Source organism: Phaethon lepturus, unplaced genomic scaffold (genome assembly GCF_000687285.1).
Source record: "Phaethon lepturus isolate BGI_N335 unplaced genomic scaffold, ASM68728v1 scaffold6878, whole genome shotgun sequence".
NCBI classification, from domain to species: Eukaryota; Metazoa; Chordata; class Aves; order Phaethontiformes; family Phaethontidae; genus Phaethon; species Phaethon lepturus.
Window position 1 is genome coordinate 44,104 of NW_010556842.1, and position 22,825 is coordinate 66,928.

The following is a 22,825-nucleotide window of genomic DNA, read 5'->3' on the forward strand; positions in this document are numbered from 1 at the left end:
ATCAGGTAGAAAGTTGCACTGTAGGGGTTTGCTACCCAGTCTCTGACTGCAAGAAACTTTAAAGGCAAGACATTAAGCTCAGCACATACCAAAGAAAGCACACCTTCCCTAGACAAATTGCATGAAAGAAATGCCCTTTTTCAAGCAGCTCCAGTACTGGCTGATTCCTTGTATCTGTATCTGGTTTCACGGTGCCAGATACCTTTCTGATCAAATAAAGTGCTTGTTAAAGTACCTGTTCCATAACAGTTCCGAAGAGATGGCTAGTTTTGTGCAGTAAGATAATCTACTTCAGATAAAGTTTTTCAGGCTGGAAGCTCAATATTTTTTTCCCCCACAGGAACTCTATATTGAGAATGCACTATAACCAAGTCCAATAAAACGAAAAGGTTATTGAAACCTATTTAATACTTGTTTGGGTAGCATGAGTTTGGTTAATGAGTGTTTTGCCAGCAGCCTACAAGCTCATTTTACTCTATTTATGCCTGTTCTTTAAGTGGTTAAATCTTTTTCAAGGAGTCCGCCATTCTTTTTAGACACGTCTTCAAGACACAAATTGCTTTAGTGCAAAGTATCATATCATTCTGAACTTTGGAAACAACTTCCACAATGTTGGAGAGAATTGGCCATTCTGGGTAACTCCAAGAAAAGATTCTAAGAGCAAAAGCCATCCCACAGAAACCATACCCATCTTGTATTCTGTAAACAGCACAGCATTCTGGAATAAGACCTCTCATCATCAGAGCCTTCTTTAGGCTGTCTCGGACTGTCACTCCACATCTTGCTGGAACCTAGAGGTTAAAATATAAAAAAAAAATTAATTAAAACAAGTTCAAATGTATCCCCTCAAACCGATGCAAACATTTTAACTCTCAAGTGCTAAACCCCACTTTTCACGATGCGTTACAGGATGCTAGGTAAGTGTTTTTCAAAATCTTTTTAGTACTGCAGAAAACGTTATTGGTGAGTAGTGTATAAGCAACCTAGCTCAGCTAGAAGAGAGAACAAGCTCCACATTTCTATTAACATTTGGAATGAAATCCTGACCCAGCTGCAAAAAGTGACTTTCCAACTCTTCTCAACTTGAAGGAAGTGGAGACACAGCATACAGACAGCTAATAACTACATACATCTATAAAAAGTTCAGGCCAAGCTGTAAAATTAAGTGGGGCAACATGCCAAGTGGAATTAAAATGAAAGAAATAACTTGGACTGCACTCAAAAAAACATTATGATAAAACGTAAACATTTTATTTTCTATTTCTAAAATAGAAGATAATAAGCATGCAAACAAGTAAAATGAAACAATCATCTGAGTCAGGCAGACCATCACCTCTCACTTTAACCTATATTTGCAACTCTACAGACACTCCTATTTGAAAAACATATCCCTTTCTTCTGTTTCACTATTTGAAAAGTTTAAATATCTAACAAGATGGGAAGAATGGAGAAGCACACTGAACTTAGTCAAACAAAGAACTGCAAACTATGCAAAGTAAAGATATTTTTCTTGCCTCTACTTTATTTCTAGATGCAGGCCTATCTTAGGAATAAGTATATCATTTCTAGGTATACCTGTGATTTAACAGCATAGTGTCAAGCCATAAAAAAAGAACAATATATAATCTAGTGATTAAGTGTAGGTAAAGTGTTGAGTATTACCCACTTATTATTTCTAGAACTAAATAGTGAAAATATGTGAACTTTACGTGGTATACACACCGTGGCATCTCCTATCATCACAGACAGCACCTCAAACATGAATCAAAAGAAAAACTCACAAAGTAACCAGAAAATTCCATCTGAACACTTGATACTCAAGACTAGTTTGCTAGTGGCCTAAGCCAGAGTCCTCAGTAGCCAAAAGCAGTCTCTTAATCAGATTCAACTGGCTTTAGATTGGAACCTAGTTTTTGCTCCTTGCACTTACATTTCCATGGGTATTTAGGGGCCCTATGTCCTACTTAAGGCTGACAGTTAAAAGTAGCAGTCTATTTCAAGTATCTTTGTGAACACCACTTGAGGTTATGCTGCATATTGCATTTCTAGACCTCAAACATATGGTCTCTCAGAAGAGAGAAATTAAAGGAATATTTTGCTTCACAATCTTCCTCCCATTAATAAGAAACTGTTTCTTACAGGATACTTGTGCATTTCATCTGGTCAATGTAAACATTTAAAAAAAGACTTTCTACTAATTCCTTGGAAAAAACATCCTATAGCATACTGCTTTACAATCTCGATATTCAGCCTTAAGTGACTTTGTTTTATGCATTCCATTACTTCTTAATGAATCTTTTTATTAATCTAAGTAACTTCTTCGCATTCTGAAAGTTAACACCGTGGCTTTCAATCACTTGTAGGTCATTCATCCAGCATGAAACATCCTTAATTGTTACTAATACATGACACTGCTATTAAGAGGGAGCCTGGGAGCACCTATTGTCATCAGTATCACTAACAACCTTCCTTTGTAAAATTCAGCCCTCTATTGCTTAAGTCTCTACCAGACTAACAGTTCACACCGAAACCAACTGTTCTTAGTGTTAGTTTTTCACACTGAAACCAACAGGGTCATTCTGTGCCCGGTACGCCCTGCTCCCCACCCCTGGCAATGTGGTTAGCATAACTAATGACATTTTATGAGGCAAGCAGCCATTCTCTATGACCACACAGGTCACATATTCATTCTCTTCCCCCTCATTATCAGGCCCTGAAGGTCCTTGCGAACCAACTAGACCAACCAAACAGATTTCTTCTTCCCCTCTCTACCACCCTCGAGGTTCCTGGGCACCAGGCTGATTACTCCCTCCCTTGCCCGCCTTGAAGGCCCCAGGCAGCCAGGACTAATTACTCCCTCCCTTGCCCGCCTTGAAGGCCCCAGGCAGCCGGGACTACCAAGTGGTGGTGATGGCCTCCTCACAGAATGGGGAAGCATCACAGCACCCAGAGCACTGTCTGTAAGATCAAACAGTTTTAAGTCCTATAGGGGGGAGCTTGGAGCAGAGCTGCTGCTGGACAGTGAGACCCGGGGCCCACCATGGCCAGGGATGCCACCACGCTCCTCTGCTTCCTCCCAGGATTGACTCATAGTTTTTTGTATGAATTTAGAGTCTAGATCACAACTGTTATATTGATACGGCAAATCATGTATTAAGATTTGCCCCGATCTGCAGAGGGTCCTGGTGATTAGAAATTGTAAGTCAAGTTGTATTATAAATTCTGTACTACGCTACTTATAAATCGTACTATACCGATTCTGCTTGTAGAAATCCTGTGCCATTCTAATCATAAATTATGTGCTATACTAATCATAATATCATGTTAAAAAAATAAAGTTTTAATTGTAACTACAATTCAGTGCCATCATCATTCTGCAAGGATCCCTAAAAGAATGTGTCAGGTGACAAGTTCTCCCTGCCTGCAACATATATATTTACAAATACAGAGTAAATATTTTTTAAAATTTTACTAAAATCTAAGTATTTCAGAGGTGTGCTCCAACCTCCTACAGACATCAGGTCCAATCATAAGCCATTTCAATGGAGCAAGCAAGTGTTCTTCAGCTCAAGGCTACTTGTCCTGTAAGTACAGCTCCTGCCGGACTGAGGTAGAGCCCCCCCAGACACTTCAGTTCTACCTTTCCAGCAACCTTGGTTACTTCACCACCGATATCCACAGTGGAAGAAGAAATTCAAATACTGAAAGGGTGACAGACAGACTGGCAGGGTCGGGGAGAAGGAAGGGGAATGAAGAGAGCCAGGAAAGTGGTTGGGCATGAAGGAGAAATTGGAAGGAGAGAAGCATGAAGGAAGAAGCATAGGGAAGTGATCGTACCCCTGTACTTGGCACTGGTGAGGCCGCAGCTTGAATCCTGTGTTCAGTTTTTGGCCCCTCACTACAAGAAGAACGATGAGGTGCTCGAGCGTGTCCAAAGAAGGGCAACGAAGCTGGTGAGGGGTCTGGAGAACAAATCTTATGAGGAGCGGCTGAGGGAACTGGGGTTGTTCGGTCTGGAGAAGAGGAGGCTGAGGGGAGACCTTATCGCTCTCTACAACTACCTGAAAGGGGTTTGGGGTGAGGTGCATGTTGGTGTCTCCTCCCAAGTAACTACTGATAGGACAAGAGGAAATGGCCTCAAGTTGCACCAGGGGAGGCTTAGACTGGCTATTAGGAAAATTTTCTTTACTGAGCGAGTGGTCAAGCATTGGAACAGGCTGCCCAGAGAGGTGGTGGAGTCACCATCACTGGAAGTATTCAAAAAATGTGTAGACGTGGCACTTCAGGATATGGTTTAGTGGGCATGGTGGTGTTGGGCTGATAGTTGGACTTGATGATCTTAAAGGCCTTTTCCAACCTTAGTGATTCCATGTATGACAAATTTAAGAACTGACCAGGAAAAGCATGTGTATACAGGGAGAGGGGATCGCCATCAGCAGGTTGGTGGGAAACAACCAAGCAGGATGGAGAGAAGACTGAAGAACTAAACAAGGCAGAGGGCCCGAAACAAGGATATGATGAGCTACCAGGTAGGGGAGAACTGGTTGAAACAGTTGGGGAGGCAATGGAAGCACATCCTGAATAGAAAGCTTTCATGCAGCAATTAGGTGAAAAGACAGCTCATTTTGGACAAGGAGCACCAGGGGGAAGGGACCACCGAAGAGAAGCGTTAAACTGAGCACAGAGAGGCAAGAGGTTCTAGCTTAGGCAGAAAACCTCAATGAAGTAAGTATTAAAAGAAACCAGGGTAGTAAAATCTAGACCTGGGCGAGAGGACAGAACAGGACAAGGAAGAAAAGTCAAGCAGTGGAAAAGTGACTAACGTTAAGAGATGAAGAGAAAAAGAGAAGGAGCATTGTGCTCACTGGAGGACATTTCCTTCCTCCAGCATTGATCCTACATAATGGACAACAACATTCTCCGGTACCTCATGAAGCAATGGTCTACTTCAGGAACACAGAAGTTCCAAACTCTATTAATTAATTACACTGGCATAAATAATGCCACTTCAGGTTATTTTTTTTTTGTCTTTCTAATTCTGCTGAAAAGAAGATCAATGAAGTTACAGGCTTCTTTCTAAGAGATTAAGGTCAGAAAGCCAAGCTCTCAAAACTTGGGAAGTATCAGAATGAAGGTTGCCAAGCAAGTGCAACAGGACTATGAGAAACATGCATTAAGCATCTTGCTCACTTATCATTCACTGTTCCTCAGTATTACTTCCCCAAGTTGCCTCTGTTAAAATCCGAGACATATTTATGCAACTTGCAATTAGGAACATGGATAGAACATTTGTTCTCTTCACTGCCATTTGCAACAAGATCCAGCTTTAAAGCAGTTAGGGAACTGGTTTGATTTCTCTTAATATCACCAGGATCCTGAATCAGCATCACATTTAGAACATTCTCTTACAGAACTCCTGAGCAGAGAAACAGAAGGCTAAATTAAAAGAACTGAATACAAGAACAAATCCCTATAGTATTGATTAATCATTTTCCCAGACTGGTACAATACGGTCTATCACCACCTGTGCATGTAGCCCTTCAGCCCCTACTAGTGCCTGCTGTAAAGCATAAATCTCACCCTGCAAAGCATTCCCCTCTAAACATCTCTTTTCTTCCCCTCCCATCTTCTCACACCCGAATCATGGCAAAGAAAGAACAAACCTGCTCCAAGGAAGTGATTTGGAGAGCAACTCACTCTTAAGATAAAAAACAACACAAATTGGTTTTTTACAGCTAACAGTCAGGCTCCCCCAAGTAGGAGTTTCAGAACAGCTTCCTACTCACCCCCCAGCCGGAGGGAGGGCGTGCAGCCCCACGCCCTGGGAGCACAGGGAGCCCCAGCACAGAGCAGCCCCGCGACTGCCTGCCAGGAGCCTGAGCTCCAGCCCGGCAGGCAAGAACCAAAGTGGGCTTATCAATTCCATCAAGAGTTTTGACAGGATTCCCAGAGCATTCTAACTGAATCACATCAGTGTTTTTTGACAAAATCTGTTCCCCATGAGAAAATTTCTGATCTACTCCAATATGCACCCTTATCACTGTAATCCAGCAAATTGAACAAAGTTGGCATTTTACTGAAATAAAGAACGCTTAACACTATTTCAGACGCTTTTTGTCCACAACCATCCATTATCTTTTGATCCCTCTATTTTGTAATTAAAAGAACCTAAATGTTTCAACAACAGTTACCACCAAGAAATTCATGCTGCTCAATTAGGAGATCCGTTTCCAAATTCTAATTGCTAAGGGTTTTCTTTTTAAGTTACTTCTATATCTAAGATTTGCAGATCAGAAAAGGTTGGTAGATTAGAAAAGGTTTAGATTTCTATAACAATTTGGATAGTTGATTCAGCAAACAATTTTTCAAAACTGAAAAGCCTGGGCTGTACAACACTGAAGAACAGTACAGAAACTGCCAATACAGACTGCAAGATGTGTTCAGTGAATAGTTTACTAATATACCAGAGAAAGTAATCTACTTGTGCATCTTGAATTGGGCAAGTAGTGATTCAGGAAGACACCAAAACACATACTCAACTTTACAAATGTGAAGTCTCAAGGAAACAAATGAAAATTGATTGAAATTGAAAATTCCAGTGCCTCCAAAAATTCTGACAGTAGAATCTTACTACCTAAACAGATTGAACAGAACTACAGCATTTAATTTCCTCACTTCTTTTACTCAAGTAAACTATTTCTGTGGACAGTAAGTATTCATAACAACATTGCTGATATGTATTTAGTACTGCAGCCACAAGCATTTAAGCAATGCATAATAAATAATTTATTTCTGTAAATCAGGTCATTCCTGATTCAGTAAGATATTCAGGACTACATCCCTAAATAACTCTTACATCACTTTTCTAACATCAGAGCAGAAACTGGCATAGTCTCAGTAAGTTAAAAATGCTTCCTTACACCGGTGCAGTTTCCAATACTTTATGGCAATAAAGAGACTGAAGAGACTGAAAAGCACTTCAAAAATCAGTGTAAAGCTATTCTCTGAAAGTGGAGAAGCTGGATGGCTCTGAATATCTAGCATTATACTTCTCAAAACTAGTTAGCTGGTTCTCGTTTTTTCCCCTCAGCCTAGCACTGTAGCTCAGCTCACTTTAGCCAAGTATTATATATTTATGTATGTAAGGTGTGTGTAACATACCTTAGAGCTTCAGAAAAATTCTGAACAGTTAAATAGAGTAGTGCATACAATAGCGAGACTATTCCAAGTAGTATGGATTTTGAAATATCAAAGTACTGATTTACTTACCTCAACACATACAACTTGAAAGATTACAACTCCCCCCACCCTGGTACCTATATGACTAAAAAATGCCAGCAACACAGTCAGAGAATTTAACGTGTTGGGAGAAAAAAGCTAAGTTATCATCAAATAACTAGCTTTGCCTTCCCATATGTTAGGTTTTCTGGTAAAAATCCAAACATGAGATCCACATTTAGTTGCTCATCTTGGGTATGAAGGACAAACTGTTTAACCAAATCAGTCAGCCACTTTTTACAGCACTAACAGATAAAATTAACCTCCGCTGGGGCAAAGAGGACAGACGATGATACTGAACGTCACATCCTCTATAAGATGAAGAACGTGGCTTTCAGGCTGTGGTGGGTTGACCCTGGCTGGATGCCAGGTGCCCACCAAAGCACCTCTATCGTTCCTCCTAGTAAGGGAGACAGGGGAGAGAAAATGTAACGAGAACCTTGTGGGTCGAGGCAAGGACACGGAGAGATAAGTCAGCAATTGCTGTCACAGGCAACACAGATTTGACTTGGGGAAAAATTTAATTAATTTTTTACCAATCAGATCAGAGTAGAGATAATAAGAATTAAAACCAAATATTAAAACACCTTCCTCCCACCTCTCCCTTCTTCCCCGGCTCAACTTCACTCCCAACTTTCTCTATCTCTTGCCCCCACAGCAGCGCAGGGGGACAGGAATGGGGGTTGCAGTCAGCTCATCACACACTGTCTCATCCGCTCCTTTCCTCCTCAAGGGAAGGACTCCTCACACTTCCCCTGCTCCAGTGTGGAGTCCCTCCCATGGGAGACTGTCCTCCATGAATTTCTCCAACATGAGTCCTTCCCACAGGCTGCAGTTCTTCATGAACTGCTCCAGCCTGGGTCCCTGCCATGGGGTGGCATCCCTCAGGAAGAGACTGCTCCAGCATGGGTCCCCCGGGGGGGGTCACAAGTCCTGCCAGCAAACCTGCTCCAGCCTGGGCTCCTCTCTCTACAGGTCCTGCCAGGAGCCTGCTCCAAATGGGGGCCTCCCACAGGGTCACAGCCTCCTTCAGGCATCCACCTGCTCTACCGTGGAGCTCCATAGGCTGCAGGGGGACAGCCTGCCTCACCATGGTCTTCATCACGGGCTGCAGGGGAATCTCTGCTCTGGTGCGTGGAACACCTCCTCCCCCTCCTTCTGCACTGACCTTGGTGTCTGCAGGGTTATTTCTCTCACATATTCTCACTCCTTTCTCCATCTGAAACTGCTGTTGCCTTTTTTTTTAATTCCACTTTCTTAAATATGTTATCCCAGAGGCGCTACCAACCCTCACTGATGGGCTCGGCCTTGGCCAACAGCAGGTCTGTCTTGGAGCCAGCTGTCACTGGCTGGGTTGGACACAGGGGAAGGTTCTCCTTCTAGCAGCTTCTTACAGAAGCCACCCCTGCAGCCCCCCCGCTACCAAAACCTTGCCATGCAAACCCCACACACAGACGCAGCTGTTCTGGATTTCAGGGCATGATGCTCTGACCAACTTCCAGGAGAAAACAGGATTTAAGAATATACATTCTTAATGGAGCACATTAGAAAGACAAACGGGAGACAATTCCATTGCGCTAAATCTTGTTTCCAAGGGAAGTTGAAGAGAATTCAACCGTTTTACAAAGCTGTTACCATTCCATCAAATGCATCCTATTTAACTTGCAAAGACATTGGTTACCAGTACCTATTTGCACCTCCAATACAATGAAGGGGTACTCATCTGTAGGACACGATGGACTGATTTATGTCAATACAGAAATATTTGCTCAAGAGTATACCATCACTAACCTGTACTGGATCAAACCTGCCGTGCCTAGTCAACAGTAGCCTCCATACTATCATTTTTCAAGTTTTTGAGGGACAGATCCCAAACTGTGTTCAGAAGAGCACTGATCACTTGTAAGGTTATAGTAGACAGTGGGATCACAGTCTTAAAATTTTAGTTAGGGTGAATACCAGTGCCAGAAGTTGTGAAGGCTGACAGTGACCCACTAATAAAAAAGTTTGGAAAATATGACTTCAGACTTGAGAGAAATGCTCATCTAGAAAAATATCTGTAGCCACTATATGGGAATCCAAACCCAAGACCTTGAGGTTTCTGTTCAAGTGACAAATGTCAGCCAGCTGCTCTCCAAACCAAAACCCAAACACATTAGAAATTTAAGTTACAAAATAGTTTAAATAAATCTTCCTAATAGGTCAGACCCAGAGTCCACTTGCATAGTATCCTGCCTCAAATGATCACACTCCAAATGCTTTAAAGGCAGGGGGACAAGAAACTGTACCACAGAAGGGCTAGGATTCACATCCCTCTCTAAAGTGTTGCAACTGATGCTAAAAACAAAAGGATACTTTCATCTCCAGGTATTATACACATTCTCTAAAAATAATAAAGCTTTGGTTGGTTAATTTACTTAAACACCACAAGCAACCATGAATTTAAGTATGACTTATTAGACATAGAATTAAAATATTTCTTCCGATTATCTTCAGATGTGACCTGCATTCCATTTCATTAAGTGCCTGCCTACCACATCATGACGTAAAAGAAACACACTCCAAACAATATCTTCCTCTATCATTGATTACTTCCTACAGACAGACTTTCCATCTCTTGAGGTAAAAACATCACTAAGCTCTCCTTACTTGAGGAATATTCTTAAAAAGCAGTGATGAGTGTGGCTTGAGGCATTTCAGATGACAAGCCATTGATTTTATAATGGCAAGTTTTCAATATTTTTTGACTTTGCAATCTAAGACTGTGTGTCAATAAAACTGAAGTAGATGAAATTATTCTCCTTTCAATACATACTACTTTGAATTTATCCAACACTGAGTTTAGCCTGCGTGGTGGGTTAGCCCCAGCAGGTAGCTAAGCACCACCCAGCTGCTTGCTCACTTGGCCCTCCGTGGGATGGGGGAAGAAAATTGGAAGTACAAAAGCAAGAAAACTCCTGGGTCGAGATAAAGACAACGTAATAAGTGAATGAAAAAAAAGAAGGGAAACAAGCTTCCTAGTCATGCAGAAGCAATCACGCACCACCAGCAGACCGATGCCCAGCCAGTCCCTGAGCAATAGCAATTTTGGAAAAAACTGCCCTCCTTTTTATTGCAGAGGATGATGTTCTATGGCATGGAATATCCCTTTGGTCTGTTGGGGTCAGCTGTCCCCACTGTACCCCCTCCTCAGCCTACTCACTGGGAGAAGCAGTGGAGAATGGGGAAGGCTTTGACCCGATGCAAGCACCGCTCAGCAATAGGTAACATAACCGCTGTGTTATCAGCACTGTTTTGGTCACCAGTCTAAAACACAGCACTATATGAGCACTGTGAAGGAAATGAACTCCACTCAAGCTAGATCCCAGTACAGCCTGCTGTAGCACGGCTGCTCACCTTGCTCCGCGCTAAACACCTCCCAAAGACATATTCTTCAGGCTTTCCTAGACATGAAGGATTTATGCATGGTAGCTGTAAAGTCTATTTCGTTGTTGTCGTGGTTTAGCCGTGGTACAGCTCCTGTGATGTAATACAATCTTGTTTGCTTATTGACAGCCTAAAAGAGGTCTTCCACATTAAATCTCTTCCCAATGAAAATGGGTAATTTACTGTCTAATTTGATTTTGCCTTTCAGCAATAGGATAGGTAGGCCAACAGTTCTCCCTGACGATCCAAGTATTTAAGAAAAAAGAATTTAAAAAACCTATCAAGTAAGTGTATTTCAAAGTAAGCTACCATTTACTTCACTCTACCAGTCTGTTCATATGGTGCATAAAACTCCAAAACATTCAGATACATTCAGCAAGCATCCTTTGGCATAGGCTACAAATAAACTTCATTTCTGCTACATGTTTGATATGACATGGGAATTTTCAATTCTTTTTGATTAGAAAAACCTACTCATGTTAAATCAGGTGTGTAATTAAAAGCAAGAAACTAGTTTATTCACCTGCCAGAAAATCCCTTCTCTGAATTCTCCTTGTAACTTGGCAGGTGAAACTGGTAGGACAGCTTGAATCCCTATAGAAATCCAGTGCTTACTACTCGGTAAGCTTGAGGCACAAACTCACAACATAAACTCCATAAAGTAAGATGCAAATCTTAAGTCAAAAGAAATGCATCAAGTACCAGATTTAAAAACAGAACATTTGAAGGAGCCCAGTTGTGCATGCATGATGAGTTAATTTATGCTAAGAATTTAGGTAGGGTAAAAATATCTGATTCTTCCAGTCTTCATGACTGCAGAGAAGACCACATGATTGCTTGTCTAATTAAAAGGCAGATGTACTAATTAACCAAGGTGTGACAAGAGAAACCTGAAATAAGAGTTGTCCCCATGCACAGCATTCACAGTCCTGTTTAGTTTCTGTAAGTCTTAAAAATACAAATTCTCCCTTTTAAAAACTCAGTTTCACATTTGCATTTTGAAAACTTGCATGAACTTTCTAGTACTTATATACCTAAGACACTTCTATAAAGCATACCAACACATACTAAAGTGGAAAAGAACTTTACTGGTTGTCCTAGTTTCAGCCAGGAGAGAGCTGGTTTTCTTCACAGAAGCTAGTGTGAGACTGTGTTTTGGATTTGGGATGAAAAAAATGTTGATAACATGCTGATGTTTTGAGTTGTTGCTGGGAACAGCCCGGCTTCGCGTGCGGCCCTGCCAGCAAGGCGGCTGGGGGTGCACGGGGAGCTGGGAGGGGACACAGCCGGGACAGCTGACCCAGGCTGGCCAAAGGGATATTCCATACCATATGGCATCATGCCCAGCACATCAACTGGAGTTGGCTGTGGGCAGAAATCGCTGCTCAGGGACAGGCTATCGATCGCCGGGTGGTGAGCAATTGCTGTATTGGGCATCACTTGTTCTTGTACATTCCTTTGTCAGTATTATTATTGTTGTTATCATTGTTGTTTCCTTCTCTCTTTCTGTCCTATTAAACTGTTTTTATCTCAACCCACAAGTTTTTTCCCAATTCTCTCCCTCCTCCCCCAGTGGGATGGAGGAGTGAGCAAGCGGCTGCGTGGTGCTTAGTTGCCAGCTGGGGCTAAACCATAACACTGGTCCAAATTTATGCTGAGTTTTTACACAAATCACTTCTAATTACTTTTAAGCTTGGGGGAAAAAAAAAAAGTTAAAACAAACAACACCCAAAACCCCCACAATCTCACATAGTTGAACATAGAAGAAAGGAAACTGTTTTTACCAAAGTATTATTTTTGCTTTAGACACTGCCATAGGAAGTTTTCAGACCCCACGCTGAGTGAAAATGCATAATGATTTGATCTTATCCAGAATCTGCAGAGAGATGACATACTTGCAGGCTGCTAAGCTTTCTCAAAGCAGGAACAGCATCTGCTCCTTCCCCCCTTCACCCCTCCTAGTTTCACTGTCACTACTCAGACCACTACAGACAGAAGTGAAATTAAAAACTACCAAATCCACTCCTTGTTCATGCTCACAGAATGGGAGCAGGTGCTGGAGCTGTGAGAAAGGACCCCCTATAACCTCACTGAGCAGGGCAGCAGAGGCTCCTTACCAACTCTACAACAACCCACCAAGACAGCCAGAGGCCATGAAGCAACCATTTCCTCTGGAAGGTAGCAGTGCACGACAGACAGCAACAGGTTACAAGCAAGAACCATCACCACCCAGTGCCTTTAAGCTGCCCATCTTGTCTTACACCTAAGCATCAATTTTTCTGAACTTTCCATTCTCCAGCATAACAACATTCAGGACTGCTCATTTGCTTTCAGATTATTTCTTCCCACACTATAAATACATGGCTGGAAGGGATTTCTTGGGTAATCAAAATCATTCAGGGCTGCTAACATAAGCAAGTTATATGACCGTGTTCATAAAGTACTTGAGTTAGAAGCTACTCCACCGCATTCTCTTCTTTCCTACTAGACTTCACTAAAACATCAGAAATCTCCTAATATTGTTCCTAAGTTATGACTAGGCTTAGCCATTTGTTGTTGTACCAGGCCTTGTATTAAATAGCTTTTCTCAGAAGCCTTTATTTCCTTCAGTGTGAAGTATAGAGAGCTAGCACACGGCAGATTTAAAGACCAACATGGAATATGACTATTCACACCACATATAATCATGCCCATGGACTTCCTCACCACAAGATACAAAACTCCTACTATCCATAGCATGGGTTTAATGGAGACTGCATGGCAGGTTATAAATAAACCACGTATAAAACACTTAAACTCACAAAATTCCCGAGTGACAAATAGCTCAAATTTGGAAGGCAGCTCAGGGAAAATATCATACATGTCTGCCCCATTCTTGTGCTCTTTCATGACAATAGAGATACACTCCAGATACATCCACAAAATATTTGTTCCATCGAAGGTCTCGGAACACTTTCCTGCAAGGGACCAGCCACAACTGATGTGTCACAGGAAACTTGTCTAAAACATCTTACTGATGTCTTAAGGTCTACAGTAGCCAAGCAATCTAATAGGTGAAATTCCTAAATAATTTTAACTATGTTGTCAACTTTTACAGAGGAAGGCAAAAATTGCAACAGTCCTTTCAACTGGGAATGGGGATTTTTTTTCCATATCCCAAGCCTACCAGTTTAAAATTGGCAGTCCCAAAGACATGCAAAAGATACTTTACCCAAACGAGATACTTTACCCCAAACAAACTTTGAACTAATTTTTCCCTACATTCTCCCCACCCACAGTTTGGATAAGCCTTGCTGCTTTGTTCTGCAAAATAAGTGACAATCTCAGGTAGACTTTTACCATCTTGCACTTTTATTATTTCAACATCCTTCTCTGGCCTTGAACAAAACAAGACAAACCCACACAGACTTATCCTGGTCACATCTATGCAGAATGTTTCTCCAAAGGACATTTACCTTGCCAGTTGAACCATGCCACTGAGGAAAGAGGAAGTATATATTTCAGATATTTATCTCTCTGTATTATAGGAATAAACTTGGTTTTGCTTTCAAAAACAGTTATATTGTAACCCTGCTGTGTCACCAGCTGAATCAAGGTGCTGACTTCAACTGCTAATTGATCAGCAGAGGTAGGCTCCCCCACTTACTGGCTAGGTTTTCAAGGAAGCACCTTCATACCTTTTCCTACATGAGGAAAAACCTTCTATCTAACACTCTGCTTTATCATGACATGTGCAAAAGAAACTTGACATCAGCTGCACTACCTATGCACCGAAATAACTTACACTGATCAATGTAGTCTTATTTCTTTGTATTCCATCACTTTTCTCACGTTGTATTTCTAATTGGAGCCTACTCAGATGTATTTGCTTGATCTTACACACAAACAATACTACCAATAAACAGAAAAAAATGTAGACAACTGTCAAGTAACAAGGCAGTTGCTAGTCAAAAATGTAAGCATCTCCCCCACCCTGACCATCCCGCCATTTCCTGCATTTTTAACAGCTCTAAACAAGTAGAACGCTGTTGTAGTACTTTGGACTGCTTCAGAGCATGATCAAAGATAAACGAGAAGGTTGGTTCCCCATTACCAACTTAATTCCAGTCACTTTAAGTCAGTTTAAGAATCGTCATTGCATTCCCGGATAAAAATAAACAAAGACCCTGTAGTATCCGACAAGATTTCTCACCTTCTGAAGTGGGTCTGTAGTTGGAGATAGAGACTGAAAATATTATTGTGATATTAAAAAAAGATTTCTTTCAGAAGTAGGTATTAACTGAAGGCAGTTAAGGTTGGGGTGGAGGGAAGCTTGTTGCAATGCTGCAACTTTAAGAGCATCTCTCCCCTCCTAGCTACACACTTGGTTGTAGAACACATTTTATCCTTATTTTAACAGCCATATGGAATGGGGATGTATTGGGCAGGGGAGAGGCCCTAATGGCAGGTACCATTCACAAGGAATCTTCTTCCTGCTTCAATCCTCCACATCAGAAGCTATCCTGTGTACTTGAAAACCCTAAACTACCGTCATGGCTACATAAGCAAATGGCTCAGTTAATGGGCACAAATGAGACACAACAGGTCTGTTTTTAAAGCCAGATGTTATGAAGGAAGACTAAGATGTATGCAACACTTCTCTACGCGCTAAGGAAACGAAGAAAGTATACTACTGCAAGTAATCTCAGAGTTCACTGAAAACTGCTGGGTGTTTTTTAGGCTAGTAGTCTATCATCTGACTACTTGCCATCAAAACTGCACTGTATACTGCAATTCCGACTGAATTGGGTATGCTTCTGGAATTTCCTTAAGTTTTCAACAGACTATGTGTAGGATCAATAAATATTAAAACCAAAGTAACTACATTAAGAGTTGCCATACAAGAAATTCCCGACTTTCTCAATAACATGAGCACTGTTTCAAGTTTCAGAGAAATCAACTTCAGCTCCAAGGCCAATAACCCCAACACTTGGAGTTCCTATGAGCACCATTTCCCAGCTCTAAAACAGAGATAATGTACTAGGTCTATTAAAAAAAAAGTTCAACTTCGTAACGTAACTAGAAGCAAACAATGTGTAAAACAAGTAAAAAGAAGTCAGCACTCTCCCTGAGCCAAAGCTGAACCATCCATTTGCAATATATGCTGAACAAACTTGAGTATGTATTTCCCACTGCTTATTTAGAATAACAGTTTCAACCAAAAATGGGTGTCTCTTAGCAGAACTGGAGCCAGTTTCCACCTTGCTATACAGCATATGAAGCTGAATCCTGTCAACCAGAGCTTCCAGCCAGCAATCCCATATGTGTAGCTCATGCCTCCCTGCATCTGCAGGCATCTGTCTGTTTCTTTATGTAAGTGCATCTACAGACACACTTATACCAGATTTGAGACTAAAGGGACTTGCATCTTTCCACCACCACTAGCCTGTCTCCTACTCTTTTGTCAGGTTGAGGTTTTTTTTTACAGCACAAGACTAAAGATTTTCCTGAAGTTCTATGCTTAATGTCCCACATTTAGCAAGTTGGAAAAAAACTATAGGGTTAGACTGGTACAGCAAATGGTGTTTAGACTCCAGTAGGGAGCTGGGGACAGGAATAAGAGCCACTCCCTGACTACACCCAAGTTAAACCACATTTGCCTCTCATAGCCAGGAAGGGCACCTAGACTCAGTGCTGGAGAAAACTCCTATTGCCCTGCTGCCAGTCGCTGAGTACTACTGCTGAGTGCTACAATTCCCTCACCAAATGACAGCATGTCCTCAGGCCAGAAAGTTAACTTTTAGTCAAGACATGGCAACAGACAAGCTGGCATTTCTGAACTTAACCTCTCTGGTTAAATCTGCAAGCTCCTATTGAGCATGACCAATACCACAGAACCACAGTATTCACCAAAAACCTCAAAGCTTAGGGATAAAAATGAGAAGAAATACTAGTCCAGGAAAGCACAGTCTCACACTTCTTTTTAGGCATACCAAGCTGATCTATTACTTAAGAACTTAGAGATGCACTGGTTGAAGACAACCTGTTTTATTTTGACTAGAATGGACCACCAACATGCACAAAACCACATCTTGATGCAAGACAGTTCTGTACTGGCCCAAAATTGTATCACCTGGTTCACACTGAAATTCATTTGCCTCTTTTTCCTAACTTATCAGGTTTGCATATTCAGAAATAACTTAAAACTTGGTGAATACACACATCTGAACATCAAAAAAATTCAAGCTTGTCTACAAGTTTGATGTAGTGTATTTCATAAACTCTTCTTGATATGAAACGACTCCTTTAAAAGCAAAACAGTGCTCAGACTTGAGAAAAGCCTTACCACACCTCTGATTAAAGGACTGAGGAGGAGGTGAAAAAGAGGAGAGGAAAAGGAGCAGAAGAGGAATATTACAGATGAGGAAAAAAGACTAAGAATACCAATACACTATATGGCTTAGAGAAGAGGATGAGATAACACATAGGAGAGACAGAAAAGGAAACACACAGAACAATGCAGGAAGAGATACACTGTGACCCACTGTAAGAAAGAAACAAAAACAACTTGTAGGACAGCCCCATCACAGGGACTGAAGCTACAATAGCCAGACAGTGGGAAAGAATACATGAAGAAGCAGCCAGTCTCTCCAAAATCCCGTACCTTCTCCCCAAATTTTACAACATGGACCACACTACATGCTTAGCCATTCCTCACAGGCAGACAATAAAGTCACCTTGCGTAATATTATGTATCTGCACAGTGGTCGTAGTTTACATTAAAACCCTGTTCTCCAGGTTGAAAACCAAATGCTACTTTCAAACTTTAGTGGTATCTTTAACAATTAAGGAATAATAAAAAAATTCTAGCAAAAAGAATTGCACTTTGATCTGTTGTTCCCACTGTAAGTCTTATTAACTCTTTTGTTCAGTGGGGACAAGGGAGGGGTCGAATGAAAGCAGCAGGAGAAGGGAGAGAACATCTTCCCAATGCCCAGAACTGCTCAATTTATGTTTTCTCCTCTTTGCCAGCAACTCAATTTTCATGGGCAGTTGCAGTCCAGTAACAGCCAATACGTGACCTATTGCCATGAAAAGCACTGGTTTCATATGGAGACTGGCTGTGCTATTCATTCATTTCCCACTTTCTCTAGAATCTCAGCTCCTCTTCCAAGTGAGGAGTATGCACCACCTTGCAAAACAGACCCTAGACTATGGCTTGTCAGTAATTTCATGTATCAATTTGCAGTGTATTATTCTAAAGCACATATCAAGGCTCTTCAGTTGGCGGCTCTTAACAGATTAAAAAACCCCACCTACAAAGGACAATTAAATAGCCAGCAGAAAGTCAACTCTTCTTCCATGACTCCAGGAATCACTGTCAAAACTGATAAACACTAGTTTTTGAGCAGTTTGCAGGCAACATTTCTTGCTCCTCCTAATAGCAACTATGTCCCTCCCCTAGCCAGCTCTCTACACAGGGCCTGATAGCATCAGGGTCCCAACATGAAACACTCAGCATAGTGAGTGGGGAGGAAAACAAAAAAAAACCCCCAAGACTCTGCACCGACCTCCTTAGCTGCAAGAGGCTGGTACTTGCTCTAAAGCATTCAGTGGTGCTTTGACAACATGGAAAACACTTACTTTCCCCAATCTTGCCCTGATAAACAAGTCAATAATTTTGCATAACACAAGAAACAGAGCTTCTAGCCCCTTCCTAACCATTGTAAAATGGTAGATTACTATTTATCCAAGAAAACTGATGTGAAAAAATATTTCTTGAGGTATTTTCATTGTTACAACACTCCTGGAAGTGTTATATTCTGTATTATTGCTATGATGGACAACTGTGTGTTAACCCTGTAGGAAACATCCAATATCAAAACAACTGAATTTGGCAGTGCACAAATAGTGAACATGCCACCTCTCTGTCCTCCACAAAGGTACTTTTTCAGTTCCTAAATTAACCTTTGCATACAGAGGGAGAGAGATACAGGAAATATTGAGGTTAGAAGCATGTGAATAGAAACTGACTCACCACAGTCCTTTGCTTGTTGGGCAGGAAGACTCTAACAATAGGTTTCTGTGGAGACTTAGGGTTATTCCGTGACATATCAGCAGGATTTTGATAAACCGAAAGGGATGAAGGTGCTACAGAGAGGCTAGAGGAGGAAGATGATGCAACTGTGTCTGTTGAAGCTGAACTGGAGACAGAGAAATCCGTTCCATTCCCCATGGATTCCAATAACTGCTGTTCTCTCTGCTGTAGAGCATCTAGTTTGCTGGTGTACTCTTCATAGGCCTGTGAAGGAAGAGCAGCTGTTTTAATGGTGTAGCAGCCTCAGACAAAAACAAATCTAAATTCAGAATGAACATGAAACAAAATGCATTCTAAACTAATTCAAATTTCCCAGCATTCAGTAGTGCTGAATACTACATTTTACTATGAATTTCTCAGAGTTGTATGTGCAGGTTCACCTAATCCAGGCTGGTTTTGTCGAGTAATAGTGGTTGGCCCCTCCCTTCTTATGAAAGTTTTGCATCCCCCAAGATGGACCTACGTTCAAAATTTGTTTCATCATCTCCACAGTGTTAACAAAGAGAAGGATAATTTGACAGTGAGAACTAAGAAAGAAAAAGCATTTTAAAAGAATGGTGGTGAACATAACAATTTCAAATTCTAAGTTTTACAGGCTCCATTTTTAATAAATGGACATAAATTGCAGGAAACTGAGAACTACTTACTATGTCTTTTAAAAATGGAAGATATATAACATTTCACTAATAGACGCCAAACTCTGAGACTTAAAACCAAACATTTTCACTCTAGCCCAATTCTACTGTCAAAAGGAAATTGAAAGGTTACCCAATTATAAATAATGGCATTTTTTGGCTGTACAGTAACACAAGTGTCTCTCTCCTACTTCCAGGATCAACTTTTAATGTAAATTCCAGCAAAAGCTCCATGTGTCAAGAATTATTTTCAGTAAACAAAAATCAAGAACCATAAACTGTTACCATTTCACCAATACTTTTCTAAATACTTACTTCCTTTTCTCATGAACATTGCAAAATATTACTTGAACACATGCAACATTACATTGCTTCCGGATACTTGTGGGTTTAGTTCCTTCACAAAATTACACACATCTTTCAAAATACTCAATCCTACAATGTTTACACTGGCAGCTTAATCTGTCATTAATGCAAACTCAAAGTCAAATGATTTATCTGAAGAGAATAAACAATGAGCATGGAAAGCTGGAAGCTGCTGCTGGTTTTGGGTTCTATACTATTAAATTCTGCATGAAAAGCTCTGTATTTTTTATGGAGAGAAAAGCTCTCAAGTATTATACTGTTACTCAATGTCATAGCAGAAGATCCCGTAATAAGTCATAACGGAACTAGAAATGTACCAGTAGACTTTAAATAAATTTTCTCTTTAAAACAAATAAATTCTTTTTATACAGAAGGCGCAACAGCGTATGTAGCAAAAACAAAATAGCTCAAATAAAATCTCATTTTCATACAGATTAAGTACTTTGGTGAGACATTGGTTTCAGCTGATGACTAGCACCCATAGACCTTACGCAGCAACAGCACCAAATCAAAAGCTAGAATTATTCCATGGAGTTAAATTGAAAGAGTTTTACAACAGCAAAGCTGTCCTATGCCAAGTATTTCCATCTAAAAGAAAGATTATCCCACAGAGTGGGACTGTCTACCAGAGACCTGCAGCAGCACGGCCATATTAGCAGACAGGCATCAATGGCTACACAAACCTTCAAGTCGGTCAAGGCCGCCTGCATCAGCTATAAGGTTGATTTCTAACATTGTTTTTCAAAAACAAAAAAAATAAAATTAGGTTTGTACAGCATCTACACCATGAGAAAGATTAAGCTGAACATTCAAGCAATTCATTAAATTAAGAATTTTAAAGGCATTTCATACGGAAAAGTTTATGAAATCTAGAATGAAATCCATTCCATTTACATATTCCCATTAAGTAGTGAGTAATGTTCTACAAGAAAAGTTAAATCTTGCTTTCAGCTTGTTACAGAATCATAGGAGAAAAAAAAAGGTTGGAAGGTATCCGTGGAAGTTATCTAGTCCAAACACTTGTTTAATGCAGAGCTAATTTTTAAGTTCAATCAGGTTGCTCAGGGCTTTGCCAAAGCAAGTTTTGAAAGTCTTGAAAGATGAAGACTCCACAACCTCTGGGCAACCAGCTCCAGGGCTCAAAAACCAGCCTCATGATGAAGAATTTTCTCTCATGAAACTCACTCGATGCTATCTGTGATATTGCCTGTTCCTCTTTTGCTGTGCATGTCTGAGTAGAGTCTGGCCCTCTCTTTAGGTTGCAAAAGCCTGCAGATTCCTCCTTAGACTTCTCTTCTCCACCCCAAACACCACCCCAGTGCAGCCACCCATGTAGTGCGTAGGTAGGTCCCACTCTTCATGCTGGCTAACGCAACCCAGTCTGCAGTTTGCCGCTGTTACTGTGAGGGTGGGCTACTGACGGCTCAGCTTTTTGCCCATCAGCACTCCCCGGCACCTCTCCTGCAGAGCCGCTACCCAGCCAGCCGCCTGCCTGCGCCGACGGGCAGCCACCTCGTTCCAGGTGCAAGATGCTGCATTTGTCTTTGTTGTTGTGCTGCTCCTGGTCATGAGGCTTATGTTCTTCAACTCCTCCAGCTTGTTTACTGGTTGCTAAAACCAGACTGTCTTTAATAACATGTATTATCCTCAACAAATGTATTTGTTTGCTGTGTCACTACAGGGCTCCCAATTTAGTGTCAATTCACAGTATTTCACAAAGTTAAAGGAAAATATGTATTTGAAAAGCTGAATATTAGATTCAGAATGGCACATCTTGTCCATCTACACATAATTCTATGGCTACCTAAAGTCGAACAGGGAGTTAATTTTAATTATATTCCATAACAGTACATATGTACATATAATACAGTCTCATACATGTGAGAATACTCCTCAGACTTCAACTAAGAAAAATGCAAAAGGGCCTGGTAAACTGCCAAGTCCATCTAAAGCATTAGAAGTTGACATGTTTATATAAAATGTATACACATGCCATAATATAACTGCTGCACACTCAGGAGTGGCAGAGTTAAAGTTACTTCTTAAATGTTGCAATCTATTGACAATATAAAAACTGACCTCGGAAGTCAACAGAATTTGCATGATGTTACACAGAGATGCCAAAAGGGTTCTGTTGACAAGATGATGACATGGGATTTTCTCAAACACAGACATATTTTTGTATTACATATTATTTACACTACATTTGAAATTTGCTTTCTTGAGCCATAGCCAGGCTATACATTCTAGTAGTAACATTTAAGGAAACAAAAAGCAACATGTTAATTTTTCTTTTTTTTTAAATTAATCTGGCACAAAACCACATAGCAAAACATGGTTTCTCCTTCTGCCTGCCCCTTACCACATCTTGTTAGAAACATAGTCTGAACTCAAGCAGACCAACTGGTTTTACCATGCTCTCTCAACCAGTTTTAGATAATATCCACACATTGCAAGACTCTTAAAAGCCTAAACTATAGCTTTGTGGTCTTTGAAACAGAGATTGTATTTCTATTTAAAAGATACCTGACCTTTAAGATGTTGATCAAATGCAAATCCCACTAACTTAAATTGGAGCTGAAGATAGACAGTAACGTACGTCAGGATTTCTTCATTTAGTAAAGACTCCTAAATCTGTACTTATTCTAACTTTAGACATTCCAGTTTTGGTCCAACATACTTGATCAGCATCTGTTAGGATCCAGTTAAAAATTAATCTGAACTTCCCCAGAGAACTACCACGTTTCCCAGTGTCTGTACCCAGAGTTAGCATTTTCCTGGAAGCCCACAAACAGCCTGAAATAACCTGATATTCAGCACTAAGATCCATTTCAGACTGTATCTGCCTGCTGTTGCAATAAGCATACTTTAAATCAGCAAGGAGGTAATCTTCTTTAATTAATTAATTTGATCTCCTGTGTGGATTCTTCAGATATACAGGAATAAGGAATGAAATACTCTCCTGAAGTTCAACAGCCAAACCCTCAAAAATAGCAACAGCAAGGCCTCTGAATAAAATACATTTAACAGCCCAGGAAAAGAG

General features: G+C 40.8%; 1 protein-coding gene across 1 annotated transcript in view; it reads right to left on the reverse strand.

Annotated features, from left to right (window-relative positions):
- BRAF (B-Raf proto-oncogene, serine/threonine kinase) overlaps positions 1-22,825 on the reverse strand; it is a 63,055-nt gene that overhangs the window by 34,688 nt on the left and 5,542 nt on the right. The window contains exons 2-3 of the mRNA XM_010292572.1: positions 18,722-18,985; positions 688-791 (exon numbers count right to left, since the gene is read on the reverse strand). Coding sequence (XP_010290874.1) covers positions 688-791; positions 18,722-18,985 — 368 coding nt within the window. The remainder of the gene's footprint in view (positions 1-687; positions 792-18,721; positions 18,986-22,825) is intronic.